The 20,535-nt window shown below is 42.2% G+C and overlaps 1 protein-coding gene across 1 annotated transcript; it reads left to right on the forward strand.

Moving 5' to 3' along the window:
• The first annotated feature begins 418 nt into the window (after positions 1–418).
• MYLIP (myosin regulatory light chain interacting protein) lies at positions 419–20,203 on the forward strand. The gene is made up of 7 exons (XM_032462536.1): positions 419–719; positions 1,814–2,004; positions 14,259–14,444; positions 15,132–15,329; positions 15,819–15,983; positions 16,881–17,301; positions 18,658–20,203. Exons 1-7 carry the CDS (start codon positions 633–635, stop codon positions 18,745–18,747), a joined length of 1,338 nt encoding a protein of 445 aa, XP_032318427.1. The 5' UTR covers positions 419–632; the 3' UTR covers positions 18,748–20,203.
• Positions 20,204–20,535: the final 332 nt, after the last annotated feature.

The following is a 20,535-nucleotide window of genomic DNA, read 5'->3' on the forward strand; positions in this document are numbered from 1 at the left end:
CCCCAGGGGAAACAGTTTTCTTTTCAGCTTTTGGGGTTGCTCTCGTTCCTATCTGCTTTCACCTCCCGAAGTGCGCTATTGGAGCGACCCAAGGCTTCTGAAGAACGGCGGCAGCTTGGAGGCGTTTAATCTTTGTAAATTCAAGCCAGACAGAAAGGCGTCCCCTCCTGGGAGCCCCGGGCGATCGCTGGCTCCGAGCAGCGTCGCCCAGCGGGCAGAGGCAGCGGCTGCGTTCCGCGAGCTGCCACCTCCCCAGGCGGCCGGGGGAACTCAGCGGGCGCTGGGAGGTCGGGCGGCGGCCGAGCGGGCGCCACTATTGGCTGGCGGGGCGGCGGAGGATGGGCGGGGCCGCCGTGATTGGCGGGGGCCCCAGCCGAAGGAGGCGGGGCCGCTATATCAGAGGAGTCCCTGTCGCGGCGCAGGCAGTCGGGCTGCGGGAGTGCGGCGCCGCGGCGGAGACCTGGAGAGCCGGTGGGTGGGCGGGCTGGCGAGGGGGTGGCGGGGAAGGCGGCAGGACAGGGGTCTGCAAGGCTGCAGCCTCCCGAGGGCCAGCCTCGCCGAGCCCGGAGCTGGGTCTGAGCCCCGCGCACACCAAAGACGAGGTGGCCGTGGCGGCAGCGGCGGCCCCAGCCATGCTGTGCTATGTGACGAGGCCGGACGCGGTGCTGATGGAGGTGGAGGTGGAGGCGAAAGCCAACGGCGAGGACTGCCTCAACCAGGTGAGGACGAGGGCCCAGACGGGGGCCCTGGCCGGTCCCCCGAGGCTGAGGGGCCTCGCTGTGGCGCCGGGCACTGGGACGCGCCGCTTGCCAGGGGTCGGCGGCGCGTCGGCGGCGAGGGGAATGCGCCACAGGCGCCCGGCCCGTGCGCCCTCCTCCCTGAGGCGGTGGGGTGCGCGGCCCCCTTCCCCGCGCGCCGGGTGCGCGTGGTGCGGTGAGGGTGAGGGACGCGGGGGGCGGGCTTGCCACCCTGCCCCCTTGCCTGGCACTTTCCCGGAAGAAGGTGTCCCAGCACACCTGAAGCAGGTGTGTGCGTGATGCTGCCTGTCCGGTCCCCGCGGGGCCTGGCAGCTCCACCTGCGTCCCGGGATGAGGTGGACGGAGGTGGTCGCAGGTCCCTCGGGTTGCTTGGCAGACAAGCCGGGACCTTGGTTTTGCTGCTTCTCAGACGGGGACCGTTCACCTACCTGCATCTCCCGATTTGCGGGGGACGAGAGGATGGTAGGTTTGGTTCATCTACTCCTCTGTTGTTCTTAAGCACGCGTTTCCTTAACAGTTAAAGAAGAACGGTTCCAAGCAGTGCATAGTGGTATGGCAGACGGCAAATTGGATCTCAGGTGAAACGCTGTGCCCTCAAAGCCCCTCGACTTGAATGTTTGGAAAACCTCCTCTAAAGCTTAGATGACACTTGTGGCGTGTTTCCTCACTGTGTTTGTTTTCTTGGAGTCCAGATGGTTAAAATTGTCCAGATAATAAGCTGCCAAATCAGCTGTGCAGTTTGTGCTGGTGGAGGGAATTCCGATGATTGGAGTAAGAAGGAAAACACCCCGTGGATTCCCCCTCCTCAGCCTTTCTGGAAGGCTACGTTTTGACAATTCCTTTTGAGCCTCTGTACTGCATCTAACGGTTTAGCATCACTGGATGCTCAGAATTTTGTTCTTCTGGGTGACAACAGGAATTGTAACACGGTGGTTGAACTTTGTAAAAAAGAAAAAAGAAAGTTGTCAGCAATCTTAGACTCAGTTGGAATCCCTGGGTTTGCTTTGATTACATGGACCTCTTGCTCATCCACACTGCATTCATTTTTGTTTTAGGTGTGCAGGCGATTGGGAATTATAGAAGTTGATTATTTTGGACTGCAGTTTACGGGTAGCAAAGGTGAAAGTTTATGGCTAAATCTGAGAAATCGGATCTCCCAGCAGATGGATGGGCTAGCCCCTTACCGGCTTAAACTGAGAGTCAAGTTCTTCGTGGAACCTCATCTCATCTTACAGGAGCAGACTAGGTAAAGTGACTGCAAAATAAACCAATGTCAAATAGACCTCTGATTCCACTTAAGAAGGGCCATTGCACCCTCCCAGAGATGTTCACAGGCAAATTTGTTTTCCTAACTTAAAAGTTTTCCATAGCACAGTTCTTTAGTTGAGGTGAAAAGAGTTGCTGCATAGTTGGCCTGGGATACATTTTCCAACTCTTCCTGTGTTTTTCTTGTCTTTATAAACAATGGCAGAGCAGGGTTGAATTCTTACAAACATTTGAGAAGAGTGCCACAACGCAAAAAATTTTTAAAAAGGAAAGAAAGAAAGAGAAAAAAAAGACCCAACTGACTTCCTGATAGCAGCATTTACTGCCCGAAAGTAACCTCTGCCTCCGCGGTGTTACTATAGGTCATTGTAGACTGCTCTAACAGAAAGCAGGAAACAGTTCCTCTTGGGTTTCTTAAACTTGGTCAACTTCTTCAGCCTAGTGTCAGATTACAGTGTGTAGCAAAGAGCTCTGTCCGACTTAACGCAGAATTTTAAAAGTTTTTAAGTTTCTTGAAAACTTAGTAAGAAAACTCTTTTAGGGCCGGTAGTAACCGAACTCCACCCCACAGATATGTTACACGTGATGGTTGAGTTTAGATTGTTAAATTTATCTCTTTACTTCTAGAAAACCACCAGTAACGGTAGATAATTGGAGAATGTGGTTTCCTTTTTCAAGCAGAAAATGGTTTCTCCCCTGGACAGGCTGTAATACTTTTCTCAAGGATAAGCCAAGCTAGGAAACTAGTGTTTAATATTTACTGCGGAAATGCAGGACACCTAAATTTATAGTGGCATGTTAAAAAAAAGGGGGGGGGATGACTCTTTTAAAACACAGCAAACTTTGGATCTAAGTTCTAATGTTTTTCATAATCCTTTGGTTTGGGACTTTGCCATGCACATGAAAAATGTAAGTGTGACATATTCTGAGTAATGATGAGTGAGCCTTTAAGAGTTTTTAACATGTCATTTTTTGGTTGTTGTTTACCAAAGAACAGATAGACACATATTTTGAAATACTGTTCATTTGAATTTGAAATCTCTGCCTTGTTTTATTACGGAGCTTTGAAGGGTGAGGGAAATGTTCAATCTCGTATCTGAGGGAAGCTAATGTATTGAATTCTTAGTGATCCTGAAAATGTCTTGCAAAAATATTCAAGTGATTCCAAATTTAAGGATGCTTTAGATGTCCACATCAATCAGAATAGGTTGGGCTTTATTTGTTTATTTATTTTAACTTCAAGCTGATTTCTGAATGCTTCCACTGTGCACGTCCATGTGATAACTTGCAGTCCGGTAAGAGAAAGAAACATATATACATATACATAAAAACACATCTTGGAATTTCCATTGTGTAGCTTTATCATGATTTTCCAATTATTTCAGGGCCTCCAGATGCAAATCTATTTTGATGACACACATTTATTTTTTAAATCTGCAGAAGTTTGTAGGACTGAATGCATCATTTAAACAATGGCTGCAGTCATAATAGTAAATGTACATTTGTATTATGAATGTTTACAGAATAAAACTACTAGATAGCCTTAACCTGTGCTTTCCTGTAATTGAGTTAATAACTATTATCAAATCCATTTTATCCATGCAAGAAATAGAGACATTTTATGAACTGGAATTAAATTTCCTACTTTATTGAATCAATTGACTTTGCCTCTTGAGATTTATGCCTAATAGCACTCAAAGAATGCACATACCTAGTTAGACTAGCTATTTTAATTGATTTTAATTCCTCTTGAAATATAGAAAAATTTGTGTGATCTAAACTTTTGACTTTTAAGATATTGGTGAATTTTACTTGTTTTTGTGGGATTGTATGAAATACAGAATTTTAAGAAAATGCCACCTAAAGTTTATATGGCATTCTGCTTTAATAGCTAGATAAAGTGATTTATAATTGGCATCGTACCATTTCATCAGGATGAGACGTTGTACTGGGTCCAGTTTAGTTACAATTAATGTTTTTATGTGCATGATACAATAGAACAGAAAGGCTTATTTTCTCTAATGTTATGTTAGCAAGATAAAGCTGGCTGATAAACTTTTTGATGTTTATTTGTTATAAAATATTTATATAAAATGCCACAAAAGTAAAATAGATCTGTTTATGTAGTGAGTAAATTCAGCTTTGCCAGTCCAGTTATGAGAGGTGATGCTTTACCATCTCTCAGTCAAGTCATGAGGATACATTTAGTATCCTGAAAGTGTCTGGACAGTTTATTAAATGGTGCTGAAATATCCTGGCCAAGTTGTCCTCTGGAAAATTAAAGCAGCCTGCTCACCGTATAGCTGGCCCAACTGGGGGGCAGTTAATACATTAGTTTGCATCAGATTAGGGAGGCTGTGAGGCTGACAGGCCTGTTTGTAATAGGAGAGTTCCAGGGGCGAGGCAGAAGCCCTGCATTCTAAGTCCAGCCCAGCCACCAACCACCAGCGGATAGACTTCCAAGACTGAGCTCAGCTGAAAGCCCTGGAAGAGATTGTTTCTAAAATCCCTTCTGGCGGTAGACTGTTTTTTTTCTTTGCTTGTGCTTCCTCTCCGTATTATTTTCTTAAGGCTTTTTCTAAATACATTTCTCTGAAGATAGAAAAAAACATATCCAGTGTCTGCTTAGATTGAGAGACAGAGTTAGTCTGTCTCTGATGTGGCCTAATTTTAGATTTGATTCTTTACCCTGATTATTATGTGTGCTCTTTAATGGGGGGCTCTGGGAAGTAACTGGAGAGTCTCATTTCCTTTCAAAGGCTCTCAGTTATTCACAGCAACTCAGACCAGATTTTGTCAATATTTTCAAAACCAGAGATTAAAGAATTACATGCTTCATCTTCAGGGGTGGTAATTATACCATCCACTGCCAACAAACTCTTTGCATTTCTCCTGACGTTTTAGAAGAGCTCTGTGATCTTTGCTAGGGGCACCCTGCTTAGTTAAGACTTACCAACACCTGAATTCTCTATCCTGGAAAACAACCCCAATACAATTACATGTTCACAGAAATGCTGTAATCTCAAACGTTGAATCTCTTTAGGGTTTTTTTTAAGGTGTAAAATTTTTAAGTATAGTCAGTTTACAATGTTGTGTCAATCTCTGGTGTATAGCATAATGTTTCAGTCATACATATACATATATATATATTCATTTACATATTCTTTTTCATCATAGGTTACTATAAGATATTGAATATAGTTCTGTATGCTATACAGAAGAAACTCATTATTTATCTATTTTTTATATAGTAGTTAGTATTTGCAAATCTCAAATTCCCAATTTATCCCTTCCCACCCTCTTTCCTTCCTGGTAACCATAGTTTGTTTTCTATGTCTGTGAGTCTGTGTCTGTTTTGTAAATAAGTTCATTTGTGTCTTTTGTTTTTTTTAAGATTCCACATATGAGTGATATCATATGGTATTTTTCTTTCTCTTTCTGGCTTACTTCACTCAGAATGATTATCTCCAGGTCCATCTGTGCTGCTCCAAGTGGCGTTATTTTATTCTTTTTATGGCTGTATAATATTCCACTATATAAATATACCACAACTTCTTTATCCAGTCATCTGTCAATGGATTTTTAGGTTGTTTCCATGTCTTGGCTCTTGTAAGTAGTGCTGTTTTGATCGTTGGGGTACATATATCTCTTTGAATTAGAGTTCCCTCCAGATATATGCCCAGGAATGGGATTGCTGGATCATATGGTAAGTGTATCTTTAGTTTTTTGAGGACCCTCTTTTCCATAATGGCTGCACCAAACTACATTCCCACCAGTAGTGTAGGAGGGTTCCCTCTTCTGTACACCCTCTCCAGCATTTACAGTCTATGGACTTTTTAATGATGGCCATTCTGACTGGTGTGAGGTGATACTTCATTGTAGATTTTTTTTTTAATTTTTTAAAAAATGTTTAATTTTTTCATTGAGGTATAGTCAGTTTACAATGTGTCAATTTCTGGTGTACAACATAATGCTTCAGTCGTACATGAACATACATATATTCGTTTTCATATTCTTTTTCACCATAAGTTACAAGATCTTGAATATAGTTCATTGTAATTTTGATTTGCATTTCTCTGATAATTAGCAATATTGAGCATTTTTTCATGTGCCTATTAGCCATTTGTATGTCTTCATTGGAGAATTGCTTATTTATGTCTTCTGCCCATTTTTGGATTGGGTTTTTTTGTTGTTGTTGTTGTTGTTATTAAGCTGTATAAGCTGTTGATACATTCTGGAAATTAAGCTCTTGTCAGTTGCATCATTTGCAAATATTTTCTCCTATTACGTAGGTTGTCTTTTTGTTTTGCTTATGATTACCTTTGCTATGCAAAAGCTTATAAGTTTAATTAGGTCCCATTTGTTGATTTTTGCTTTTATTTCTATTGCCTTGGTAGACTGCCCAGGAGAACACCGCTAAGATTTGTATCAAAATGTTTTGCCTATATTTTCTTCTAGGAGATTTATAGTGTCTTGTCTTATGTTAAATTCTGTAAGCCATTTTGAATTCATTTTTGTGTGTGGTGTGAGAATGTGTAAAGATGCAAGCAGTGATGGGTATAACTTCAGACCTCAGCTCACTCATCCCTCCTTGGGGAAGCCTTCTCTAGGCCTGCTCAGGAGACTAACCTATCCCAAGACATCGTGTAGCTTTCCTTTGTAGCATTTAATGAGTATGTAACACTACATTTACTTACGTGACTATTTGTTTATTGTCAGCCAGTCTGATAGTTTAAATTCCATTAAGCAAGGAGCTAATCAACCTTGTGTCCCCAGAGTCTAGCAAGTGCCTGGTGCGTAAACATTTGTTGAATCAACTAATTAAGAACTTGGAAATAAATTAAAATGGTGTAGACTGCTACTGGTAATATACATTTTTCTCATCGATACTGAAATTCTTGCCACTTTGCTCCTGTAACCTGAAAGGCTTGAGACTGTTTAAAAGAAATCTCACCATTAAAAATGTTTTGCAATGGTTTTTCTCGATTAAGGATTTGCTCATTGCTTGACCTTCTTTTGTTTGCTTCCTTCCTTCATCCCCTCCACCCTGCGCCAGGCCATTTGTTTATTGTGGCTGTTCTTATCTCGAATGAACTACCACTGTCTGGACCTTTTATGAAGTGCAGATAGTTTTCAAGCTGCAGGCTCACTTTATCTAATTTCAACCACTTTGTAGGTCCTAAGTACTCATTAAACTCAGTTTTTCCCTGTCTCCCAGTTCGAGGGAAGATGGCATCACTGAAACTCACAAAGCAAATGCCGCATGCAAACTATAGGCAGATACGAGGTGATAATCTCAGATCAGTTCTGAGCTGAATCACCTTGATCCTAGGCAGTGCCTGTAATCATGTTCAAAGTCGTGTGAAACATTGTCAGCCAGCGATGATTAAGGCTGATTGCATAATTTACCTTTGTGTGATTCAGGATGGGTAAATTCTATAGGACACTATTGCAGGAGTATTTATAGTCTTCATACCAACTACATACCTAAGAGTGGAATGATACTTTTTTTTGGGAGGGGGTATGCCCAAACACAGCATAGGCTCCAAGAAAGTAAAAAAGGTAAAAACAGACTTGTATAGTATTTCCAAAGAGAGTATTAATAGCATTTCTGAATTCTAATTTGTCTGTTAAGTTCTTTTTGCTCAGAATATGGCGAGTTTGTGTTGTCATTATGTTTATTGAAGCCACGGATCTCCCATCTGGGCACTTTCAGACTTTTTGAATTTCTTTTTTTAAAAAGATATTTTATTTATTTAGTATTATATTATTTAATTATTTTATTTTCACAGGGGGGAAGGTAATTGGGTTTATTTATTTTTAGAGGAGGTACTGGGGATTGAACCCAGGACCTCCTGCATGCTAAGCATGCACTCAACCACTTGAGCTATACCCTCCCCTCTCTTTTTGAATTTCTGATATGTTATATTTGTAGGAAATATCAGAGAACATTGAGATATTGATTTTCATATAACCAAAATGAACTTTTCATTTTGAATGTTGTTATAAATAAAATTTGAATATTTATTTGGCACTTAGGGTCAGACTCCAGGTGACCAACGGGATCCGGCTCCAGGTGTATTTATTCTCTTGAATCGTGTCCCACTGCAGTCTGATCCCAGACCTGGCAGCTCTCCCCACTAATCTAGATTGTTGAGAAAGAGATTGTAGTTAACACTTTTAAACTCCACCATTGCCTGGGTTGTTGTTTGCCTTGGGACCATTATTCACTGTGAGGAAGTAATCATATTTTTTAGAAGTGCACATTTTATGCTTCCAAGAATTTTTCTGGTGTGAGGTGTCATCACTTTTGAACTTAGGGATTTCCCTTACCTGTATGCTCCTAATGTTTTAACTGCTTTGGAGCCTGAGGAGGAAGCAAATTTATCAGTGACTCCTGTTTTGCATTTGGGGCTTTGAGAAGGATTTCCTTAAGCCTGATTAGGGACCTGGCTTGGTGATTGTTGGGCTGTGACAGGTTTCTCGGCCGCCAGCCTTGCAGGAAGTGTGGTAGGTGTGATGGTTCCTTTTAGGTACTGCTCTTCATTTGAGTTCTGCTCCTTGACCCGAACGGATTTTTACTAGTAGTATTTTCTCAATCTCTTAAAATGAAAAATTTCAAACGTACAGGTAAGTTGAAGATTTTTACAGCGAACAACACCCAATACCTAGATTCTGCTGTTAACAGTTTAATATACTTGCTTTAGCACATATTTATCCATTTATTGATCCCTCTGCCCATCCATTAATCTATTTATTTGATGCTTTTCAAAATAGGTTGTTAAGTACACATCCCCCTAAATACTTCATTATGCATATTATTAACTAGACCTCAATATTTGCCTATGGTTCTTTTTTTTTCCTTTTTACATAACATTTACATATGATGAAATGCATAAATCCGAATTATACCATTTAATGAGATTTGGCAAATGGATGTACCTGTTGAAACAAAACCCTTATCAAGATTTAGAATATTACCATCAATCCAGAAAGTTCCCTCCTGTCCCTCTGCAGTCAGTCCCCGCCCTCCTTCTCTACCCTGGCCCACCCCAGTCCACAACTAGGTTGTATGATTTTCCAGCATAGATTAATTATGCCTGTTACACTTCACGTCGATGGAATCATGCAGTACCTACTCTCTTGTGTCTGGCTGCTTCTGTTCATCATACATTTTTTGAGGTCCGTCGTGCTGTTGTGTATACATCACTGGCTTGTTCTGTTTATTGCTGGGTAGTTGTTCCATTGTATGAACGTCCTGCTGTTTATCCACACTCCTGTTGATGAATACCTGTTTCCCAGCTGCCATGAAAAAAGTTGCTCTGAACATTCAAGTACAAGTCTTTTCTGTAGACATGTGTTTTCATTTCTCTTGAGTAAATAAGCACGGAATAGCCGGGTCATAATTGTTTAGTCTTATAAGTAACTGCCAAACCTTTTCCCAAAGCAGTTGTCCCATTCTGCACTCCTACCAGCAAAGTACTGGGGGTCAGTTCCTCCACATGCCTGGTGTGTGTAGTGGTGGCACATTGTGATTTTAATTTCTACGTCTCTATTGATTAATAATGTTTAACACTTTCTGTGTTTATTGGCCTCTTGTATGTCTTTTGTGAAGTATCTATTCAAGTCATTTACCCATTTTTACTGAATAGTTAGTTGCCTTTATTTTTGAGCTGCACACATTCTTTATATATACCAATCCTTTGCCTGATAATATTTTTTTTTCTTGTGGTTTGCCTGTTTTTTTTAATGCCTTTTGAAGAGTAAAAGTTTTTAATTTTGGTGGTCTCATATATCCGTTTTTTTCTTTTATGGTTTTTGCTATGTCCTGAGAAACCTTCACCTACCTCCAAGTCATAAAGTTACTCTCCCATGTTTTGTCCTGAAAGCATTAGGGTTTTAGCTTCAAAAATATAAGGCCTGTGATCCATCTTGAACTGATTTTTTTTAACTGGAATTTAAAATACAAAACAAACTTAACAGCAATTCTGTTTTGATTTGGTAGTTTTTAAATATAACTTGGCAGTTTGAGCTTGGTTTAAAATAAACCGATGTGGTTAAATGACTCATTGGACTGAGGCGGACACGTGAGTGATCTCAGTGGGGGCTCCCTTGGCTACAGTGGATGGCCAGGTTCAGGCAGGTCTCTTGGGGAAAAATTCAGTTCAGTTATTGGGGCTGGAGAGTTTTTAAACATAGCTACTTAGCCATTCTAAAGGTGTTTTAGGTTAGTTACTTACAATTTGAGTTTAATAGGGAATGTGGATGTGGTTGTTTTATATTTGTGTCGTGAAAAGCTCTTCAAAATTATGTAACTGGGAAGATAACTGGAGGACAGTAGCTGAGAGTAACCGCCCACAATGAGCAGATCGAGAACTCCCGGTTGGTTTGCAGAAAGTTCTGCTTTGATTATTAGATGATTTCTTTATGAGATAAACCGGGGTTTAGAGGAGAGTGCTCTGATGACAGTTTTTAAAAGATAAATGACCTCACTTTATTCCTTAACACCATGGAAAGGAATTAATTTTAAAAACAGGAAATTTGAAGTACATACTTCGAAAACAAAAACATATTAAGAATCTGTGACTTTGTTTTCATTAAAATATGACATATCCACATATTTAGCTCCATTTTTTGACTCTTCCCTAACACTGCAGTAAGTGTGAATTCGTCTGTACCCATGATGTCAGCTAGAATGTTTCACTTTGGGCCCCCAAACCTGATCCATGTATTAAGTATCCATTTTCTTAGTGGCTGGGTAAAACTTGAAGAATCATGAATTTCAAGGTGCAGCCACAAAAATGTTTAGAAAATGTGCTTATGTCTGTAGGACATACTAATAGACATTTGCTTAAGACAAAGATATCATTTTTTTCAAAGGTTTTCTGTCTGTTGATGATTCTAGCAAGTAGCCTACTTTGAATTAGATATGCCAACCACTTTTGATCTTTAGTTTAAAAAAAAAGCATTTCACTGCAGGCATGATTTCTTTGACCACATCTCCTTGTTTTGATATTATTGGTAACCTTTCACCCACTTTATAAAAATGGAGTTGTGGGGGCGGGGGTAGAAATCCATGAGCCAGACAGTTAGTTACAGGCTGATGGTTAGAGGGAAAATAATAGGAGAAAATACTTGACTCAGAACCACCCCTGACAACTGAGCCGTCACTGGATTCCTTGTTGGAAGTGTTTCTCCAAGCCCTGCCACCCTCCTCTTGGAAAGAACACGTTAAGTGGCCCACCCCAGCTCCTGGAGGGCATCAACTTGTCACCCAAGAGCCAGTTTGTGGCCAGAGTTATTTTGATAGCATATCTTCCTTCACACCAAAAGGCTGTAAGTTCCACGGAAAAAGGAACTATCAGGTATATTCACCCTGGAATCCCCCAGTGCAGGGCTCGGTCCAGAGGCAATGCACGGACCAGTTTGTTGACTTGAAACGAAAAGGTTGCTTTATAGCCATGAAACGGCAAAATGCAGGAAGGGGCCTACCAGAAAGTTTATGTAAACCATAAGGAGGAGCATTTTTCTACTTAAGGGTATCAATTACAGTGCAGCCTAGAATGTGGAGTATGTAGAAAAGGCTGTTGTCCCCCTCCTACCCCGACCCACCCACCCCTTTTAAAATTCTGACTCACACACAGAGGATCAGCATTGCTCTCAAGCTGTTGACCACCTGTTAATATCTTGTTACTACTTCTTTGCCTTTGATTTTGGAAGCTGTCTGTCCAGAAGTGGGCGTGGACAGTTTGGAAAAAGAAATTGGGTCTATTTTGAAACCCTTCATTTGCAGGCTCTGCTAGTCTCTAAACTGATGCTTGGGAAATCAGTTAAAAGATTCTTTCACATAGGCAGTGATTCAATTGGGAAGACATAGTTCAGGTGATACTCTGAACCGGCGTATACTTTCTTCTTTAATGTCAGCATATATTTAGATTTTTGTTCCCTACTGACATGTCCTCTGATGAATGCAGAGATGAAGGTACGTTAACCAAGATGAAGTTTACCGAAAAGTCATCTAAAAAGCCTGAAGGCTGAAAGAGTGTCATAATATCGAGATTTTATGGGACTGCTAGACCTGAGTCCTCAGATAGCTATTTTAAAACAAGTTATTTGTGTAGTTATTTCTTTGCCCCAGTAGAGCCCCCTTCTCAGTTTAGCAGTATGTCAGAAATACTTTAAAGACCAGCAGATGTTTGGGTTAATAAAAACCATGCTTATCTTCTTTTGGTGCTATTATGCATTCTCACTGTGATTTCTTCATAGGGGGCTTTGAATAAAGAAAAAACTGCAGTGTTTGGCAGAGTCTGATAATTTTAAACATTTCTTTATCATTATAGAAGGCACAGAATGTTGAATTTAAACATTTCTTAGAGGAAGATTAATGCCTCTTGTCAGCCTGGAGTTTTGAGACTCTCAGCAGAGCCCCTCGTATTTCTAGTCTCACGTTCTCCTGTCTTCTTCTCTTGCATTGTTCACATTTTCCCCTTGACCTGGACGTCAGATACAAGACTAGCATGTAAATAAAAGCAGTGTTGAGGACTGGAGTAAGGGTATCCAGCTGAAGCGGGGAACTGAATTTAGGACTGCTGTTCAGAGCTTTACAATGGTGGTAACAATTCATTTGTTAGTGAAAGGAGTGCTGTGGCATTTCCGCATATTGGAGAGGCTGTAAAACGTCATCGAAGAAAGGTTAGACCTATACATTTGCCAGGGACAAATTTCATAACCTAGACCAATCCGTCTGGCAGTTTAGATACTCTGTTCAGAATCTTAGGCAGTGTGGATTGGCAGGCAAAATATCTGAAGTTTTCCAGGAGTTCTAAGTCTCATACACCTTTTGGGAAATGTAGAATATAGCATTGTGTACAGTTAGGACAGGATGAAATGGAATGAAACTAGGGTGGGAATATAAACCAATTGCAGACAGTATGTAGTTTCACATACATTTATAGAACTCTCTGATGTTAGAACTTAGGAAGTCACTTTACCTGCAGCTAAATGTACTAGAAGTTAGAACACGTCAAGATTCTATAATAGAGGAATAAATAGTTTGCTTGTGATATAAACAAAATGGTATCGAAATGAGGAGATGGGGGAGGGGAATAGTTCAGTGGCAGAGTGCATGCTTAGCATGAACAAGGTCCTGAGTTCAATCCCCAGTACCTCTATTAAAGAAAAACAATAGATAAAGAAACCTAATTACCTTCCTCCCCCCCCAAAAAAAATAAAAGAAAGGACAGAAAGAGTGGCTTTCAGGACAGAGGGAACAGCAGGACCAGAGACATAGGGGTGTGAACATTTTTCCAGGAAGAGAAATTGTCCCTTCCCTGGGGCGTAGTGGCTGGAGGGAATGACAGGAAATGTGGCTGGAAATCTGGGGCCAGACTAGAGAACCCTGGGTTCACGCTCCAAGAGTTCTTCCTTGACAGTGGGGCTCCTCTGAAAGATTCTGAGTAGAGAAATGGCAAGTTTATACCAGAAGCACGCAGTTTGAAAGGTGGATTAGCACAGTCTGGAAGAGAGATCAGCTTAGTGGGTATTGTAAATTCTCTGACAGTTGAGAGCTGCAAGTAGGACAGAGGAGGTAAAAATGAGGGAAACACCTGAATTTAAAGAGTTTTCAGGGACAGAAAGTAGGTGGAAGTAAGATGAGGAGTCGAAAGTGAGTAACAAATCAGTCTCTGGTCTACACTGGGAGAAAAAGTGGGTTTGGAAAGGAAGACAGTTTGGTTTTGAACAAGGTGAAATTGGGATATTAAAGGGCTTCCAAACAGAGAAGTCTGTAAACACTTGGACATTTGACTATGATCCTTAGGAGAGAAGTTAGGATTAAAACTAGAGATTTGGGGATTATTTGAATATAAGTGAGGATCTTAAGATATCAATTCTGCATCAAGATCAAGTTTCTGATTAAGATAATTTATTTTAAAAAGCAAAATGCAGAAACATGTATATAATTATTTTACATTTTGTAACTTGAATGTTACTGAACTTAGGTTAGATTTGTTTTGTTTGGGTTAGACTTTTTATTCCAGAGAAACTTAATCCTTAGACTTACTTTGCCTTCATATTCATGGTAGGAAGGTTTCTTTAACAGTTAGCATTTTCAAGGTATCTTTCTTCCTTGCTCTGTTTTCCTTATTTCAAAGAAATTATGAAATTGCTAAGCAGGTTGAGTTTGATACCAAGCTAGTCCCCAAACATAACCTCATTCTTGGCGTTGCTTTGCAGGCATATCTTTTTCTTGCATATCAAGGAGGCCCTCCTGGCAGGCCACCTCCAGTGTTCCCCAGAGCAGGCAGTGGAACTCAGTGCCCTCCTGGCCCAGACCAAGTTTGGGGACTACAACCAGAACACGGCCAAGTACAGCTACGAGGAGCTGTGTGCCAAGGAGCTCTCCAGTGCCACTTTGAACAGGTGAGTCCGCAGTTCAGACTCAGGTTTATCGTCACAGAGCTAGAAAAGTCAGCAATGCAAGTCAGAGAAGAGTGAGCCCCAAGAGGGATTCAAAGTCTGTTTATGACGTAATCTTGGAAGTGAGTGGCATCCCCCCACTTCTGCTACGTTCTGCTCTTTAGAAACAAGTCATTGATCCAGCCCATACTCAAGTGAAGGAAATTACACAAGGGTGTGAATACCAGGAGGTGGAGATCTTTAAGGACTTTATTAGAAGCTATCCGCCCCATAGATAAAATAAATCCTGCATTTTTCAGTTGCAAATGATCTACTCAGTCCCAAATAATGCTGTATTATAATGAAACTTATAAAGCAGATGTAGACAAATGCATGAGACGTTTGTACAGATAAATTTCTTATGTATATTTTTTAGAGATTTTCCATAATTCTTTTCATTCATCCCCAGCTGGCATCCCCAGTAGTTTTCATCCTGAATATTTAATAGTCAAGAACTTGAACAGTGTCTTAGAAATATTTTACAGTAAGTTTGCTAAATAAATGAAATATCAATAATATATAGCTTTATGTTTTTGTAATTCATAAATGACAGTGCCAGTATAATTCACTAGTGGAAATGATACAGATGTATCTCTAAAGACCGCATCAGTTAATCTCTCTGTGTACCTCTGTCTTTTTGGTGTCTTGCAGCATTGTGGCAAAGCATAAGGAGTTGGAGGGGACCAGCCAGGCTTCAGCTGAATACCAAGTTTTGCAGCTTGTGTCGGCGATGGAAAACTATGGCATTGAATGGCATTCTGTGCGGGACAGCGAAGGGCAGAAACTCCTCATTGGGGTCGGACCTGATGGAATCTCAATTTGTAAAGACGACTTTAGCCCGATTAATAGGTAAGTCTTCAGTGTTTGCTTAGACCTAAGCATGTATATACTTTTGTAGCTCTGATCGTGAAAATAGGAAATGGAGAGGGATTTACTAGACAGTCATCCTATAAGAATAACATGTTTTATTTTGGGTATGTATATTCATTTTATTTAGGCCCGATAACCATTCAGTTGTTTTTTTAAAAATACAAGTTCAAGTGTACTGATGTGGCAGAAATTAGCATTTTTCAAGGAAGTCATTCACTGCTATTCAAATCTTGTTTCACCTACACACCCCACCCCACCCTAAAATTCACTCCAGTGCTCTTCTCCACTTACCCACAGCTGCTTTTAAAGGAGCCGTTATAACTAGGGAGCAGAGTGACTGTGTGACAGACCCAGGCTGAGCATCTGATTTTACGGCCAGGTGGGGAGCACATGAGGGCCCTGCAGAGGCGCACACGCGATGGGAGTGACACAGCCCTCCTGGCTCACTTTTCTCTTCATGTCTTTCAGGATCGCTTACCCCGTGGTGCAGATGGCCACCCAGTCAGGGAAGAATGTGTACCTGACCGTCACCAAGGAGTCTGGGAACAGCATTGTGCTCTTGTTTAAGATGATCAGCACCCGGGCGGCCAGCGGGCTCTACAGAGCCATCACCGAGACGCATGCTTTTTACAGGCATGTACCCTGTTCACCCAGAGCCCCAGCATCTGCCTCAGCTCTGAGATTACCAGGTGGCCACGAGGCTGCTATAGTTGCTGGTATTTTTGTGTCCGTGAACCTTGCACAGAATTGAAGAAATCAGCTGTTTTCAGACTGTTCGTTTCTGCGGTAGCAGCAGAGTCCTTGTCAACATCGTCCTGCTCTGCCTGCAGGCCATGTCTGTGGGTGTGGGCTGCACACACACGTTTCACTGCTTGTCTGTTAACTCCTCCTCCCCGAGGTAACTGGTCGGGCCTGTTCTGCTACCGTGTTGGCCCTTTCTCCGCAGGATGTCCAAGGTCGGCTCTCCTTCCTGGGAGAGCTGCTGTCCTGAGTCCTCAGTATGTGGTAAAGCTCTCTTGATAACCATATTGATCCGTGCATTTCCAAGGGTGCTTTAGCATTCTGATTTGATTCTTATATTTGGAAAAGTAAAGCTAAGAAATTTAATTGGCTGAACCTTTTTTTTTAATGTTAAAATAGACACACATTCTGGAGTAGAGTGGAAATTTTGTAGAAATTTTTATCATAAAGCCAAGACTTAAAAGAAAAAAAGTCTTTTTTCTTGCCGTAAGCTGCTTTGGACTGTAGCTCCTCCAGTCCCTGGAAGTGGAGGTGCACTGTCACTGTCCTCTGGGGCTTACGGCTGTCTTATCAGAGGGCCTTCCTTTGGGGACACTTGAGAAGCACGGAGGTAGAATCATTCAAATACTTAACACATATGGAACTGAAAGAGTTTACTTTCAAGCACGCAGACCAGAGTGTGAAACATCTGCCAACACGAAGGCTCTTGTCCCCGGCAGCCTTTGCGGTGTGGGCGGTGGGGAGCCCGGGCTCTCAGTGCTGAGGTGGGTGTTCCATCCCCGCCCGCAGGTGCGACACGGTGACCAGCGCCGTCATGATGCAGTACAGCCGGGACCTGAAGGGCCACTTGGCTTCTCTGTTTCTGAACGAAAACATTAACCTGGGCAAGAAGTACGTCTTCGATATTAAAAGAACGTCCAAGGAGGTGTACGACCACGCCAGGAGGGCTCTGTACAACGCGGGCGTGCTGGACCTCGCGCCCAGGAGCGACCACAGCCCCCCGAGCTCCCCCCTGAAGTCGCCGGAGAGCGGCGTGAACTGCAGCAGCTGCGAGGGCCTCAGCTGCCAGCAGACCCGGGCGCTGCAGGAGAAGCTGCGCAAGCTGAAGGAGGCCATGCTGTGCATGCTGTGCTGCGAGGGCGAGATCGACTCGGCCTTCTGCCCCTGCGGCCACACGGTGTGCTGTGAGGGCTGCGCCGCGCAGCTCCAGGTGAGGGGCGGCCACGCAGGCTGGGGGCGCAGGCGGGGCGGGGCCGCCTCCACCCGGGGAGGGGCTTTGTGTTTGGTGACCGAGGGGGTCCCTTTGGAAACAGTTTGGACAACACTCTTTTCAACAACAGAATTGCTCTAAATCACAGACTTTTTTAAGTCCTGGAAACGAGACTCAGATTCATAAGGTAACGTGTCTTATCAGTGGCTGAGCCGGGGATCTGAATCCAGGCCTCCCGAGGGCTGGTCGGGGCTTCCGCTTCTGTTTCATGTTGCTTCCACTCCTTGACACTCAGAGGATGGTCTTTATAACTTACTTGCATTATTTGGGAAAAAAAACTTAGGATTTGGGGTGATAGTTAACGCTCAGTTATCCATGGGTGAGTTGTTGACTATGATTATTTGTGATTCATTTCTTTTTTTTTTTTTTTTTTTTACTGCCTGTGCCTCTCGGGGCGCCTTGGCTGTCACTTAGTAAGTCAAACTAATTTTGGAATTAGTATAAAAAATAAAACAAAAGCACTTCTTCCCTAGTATCTTTTTCTTTCTTACACCCTGCATTTCCTCTACAATAATTTTTTTCAATTCGTTTTCATTTCCCAGAACTGTTGGCTAAATGTCACTGTGGTTTTATATAAAATTAGCCCTACATAACTTTTAGTCCTTCAGAAGTTGCTAATTTCAGAATTATTTTTTAGGGCCGCATATGGGCCAACAGGATGCCTGTGTCCTTCCTAAGAGTAGAGCACACTACCCCTACGAGTTATTTCCCAAGCGTGGTCCTGAATTTGCCTTTTTCTGGCCACACAGTCTGACCCTCATGCCCAAGGCATTTTTTTTTCCTCTTACGGCTGAGGAAGGAATGTGCTTGCTGAGAAGCCAGCTGGGGATGTGGAGCTGTGACCTGTGACTAGAAGCAGAGCCATGCTCACTGGCCACATGGCATCGCCCTGGTGACACTAGCCTGAGTCAGCTGAGCCCAGGACACATGGCCTCTGGAAGTGTCTCCTGCACCCCTGCCCGAGGCTTCATCAGCCCGTGTAGGGACCACAGCCTCCCTGCCCAGCAAGAAGTCGTTCCTAATCACTTTGTTCATTGTGCCCGATTTTGAGTTTGACTGAAAACCTAATTCATTTCCTTCAGTGTATACTTTTTTTGTAATCTTTCTTTTTAACCCCTTGTCAAGTACAAATTTCCAAACTGGTTGGAAAGCAAAGAGCTCTCCCAATGGAAAGCTAGAAATAATTGTGACCACAACTTACTCAGAAAACACAATATAATAGGTCCCATGAGTGAACACTGAAGACATGCATCCTCGAAGATGTCCTAACCTGAGCTGTCGGCTTCTCTTTTGCAGTCATGTCCCGTCTGCCGGTCGCGAGTGGACCACGTGCAGCACGTCTACCTTCCCACCCACACCAGTCTGCTCAACCTGACCGTCATCTGACCTGTTGTGCACTTACCGGACTGCACTATTATAAACTATAAAAATAATAGATTGTGGAGAGAATGAATACTCCAACACCCATCTGCCATGCAACGTTTTTTTTTAAAAAAAAGGAAGAATAGAAAGAAAACAACTATTCCTCACCACCAAAACATACCATGCGTGGAATCAGCACCTCCGGGGTGGCGACCAGGAAGAGCTCTCGGACCCAGACACATTCCTTGGACTTTCCTTCTTTTTATGATCAAGTAAAGGAATCTGGAAAATCGTTGATGTTAGTTAAGTGGCAGTTTAGCCAAAAAGTGGGTACCTTTTAGAAAATGATGCTGTTATATCTCCTTAATGTATCCCAAGGTAAGTTTCCTACCTGCAGCCAATTTTGTAAGAATTCGTTTTAAGGATTTACTCGGTTCTCTTTGTACGGGTCCCGGAGCTCCGGACATTTTTCATAGGAAAATTTTTCTTAAAGAGGTAGTCGTCGTTTTAATGTCACTTCTGTTTTTCTAACTTGTTCGAGAATGATTGGGAGGCAAACAGATCTCAAAATCGATTCTGGGACTTTTTTAAAGTGGACAACAAAGTTGTCGGATTTAAACCAGTCTGGCTAGTGGAAAACAGATCACTCCACGTGGATGGTTTCCTGTTCCTTCTCCTCCCTGCCCCCAGCCGCCTCCCTTCAATTATAAAGTGCTTCCAGTTTGGTTAGATGATTTCTGTGGAGTCGCCAGGACTCCTTGGGCCTCTTGAGTTGGTGGAACATTTTATTTTAAGATTGGAAGGGGAGGGCATGTTCCTTGGGAAGGGAGGGCATTGCTCGCTGAGATGAAGTTAGGTGGTGTCCATGCTCGGGGTGGTGCCTAGCCCTCCCACGCACCCTGCTCCATCTTCACCCAGTGGGGTCGCTTTTGCTTGAGCCATCCAGCCTTTTACAGCCTTATCATAGATATCCTAGCATTGTGTGCTTTTTTTTTTTTTTCTTTTTTTGTAGTAAATGCTTAAGTATTAACTTTTTGTTGTCCCTCTGTTTAAGAGGGGTTTGGGGGTTTTTTGTTTCTGTATTCTTAATCATGTTTTCTATTCCCACTTGGGCATTTTGGACGCTGGTCAGCTTGTGGGTTTTCTAGGATGTCAGGAAACCTAGGTGACCTTACTGGGTGCAATACTAGCTAAGTTAAAGCTAGAAACCTACACTGTCACTTTACTGAGAATTCTGAGTATACTTTTCATATTGCCTTAATGTAGCAGTAATGTGTTTATGCATTTGTTTCTTTGCACAGACATTTTGTCAGATATTAAAACTCTACTTTTTTATGGCACATATTAGCATATAAGCCTTTATTCCAAGAGGTATTTATTTTTTCACTTGTAAAAAGTAATGTTTCCACATAAAGAACTCTGTTATATCCTAGAGGACTTCTGTCTTTTATATTCAGGATAATAAAGACTTTAAAGCAAACACGGGTGTTTGTATCATCACAGTTATTTTCCCTTAAGCCAGTTTTTATTCATTTAGAAGAAAAGAACGCTGATAACATCATGGTTGGTGTCTAATGTGGTCATGTGTGAAAAATGTGAAAGTGTTTAGGGTATTGGCTCTAATGGAGGAGAATATTTACCCCATGATTCACTCATCTATGTTTTCTGGTTTATAGGATTGGAATGTAGGTGAAAATGGGGTAATGTACACAAGCAGACGAAAAGTAAAAGTTGGGAAAAGAACTGGAAGGTATTGGAGAAGGAAGGGAATGGCGAAGTTGGAAGTTAAAAATTTAAACTCAGAGGATGCCG

Source organism: Camelus ferus, chromosome 20 (genome assembly GCF_009834535.1).
Source record: "Camelus ferus isolate YT-003-E chromosome 20, BCGSAC_Cfer_1.0, whole genome shotgun sequence".
Classification (NCBI taxonomy): domain Eukaryota; kingdom Metazoa; phylum Chordata; class Mammalia; order Artiodactyla; family Camelidae; genus Camelus; species Camelus ferus.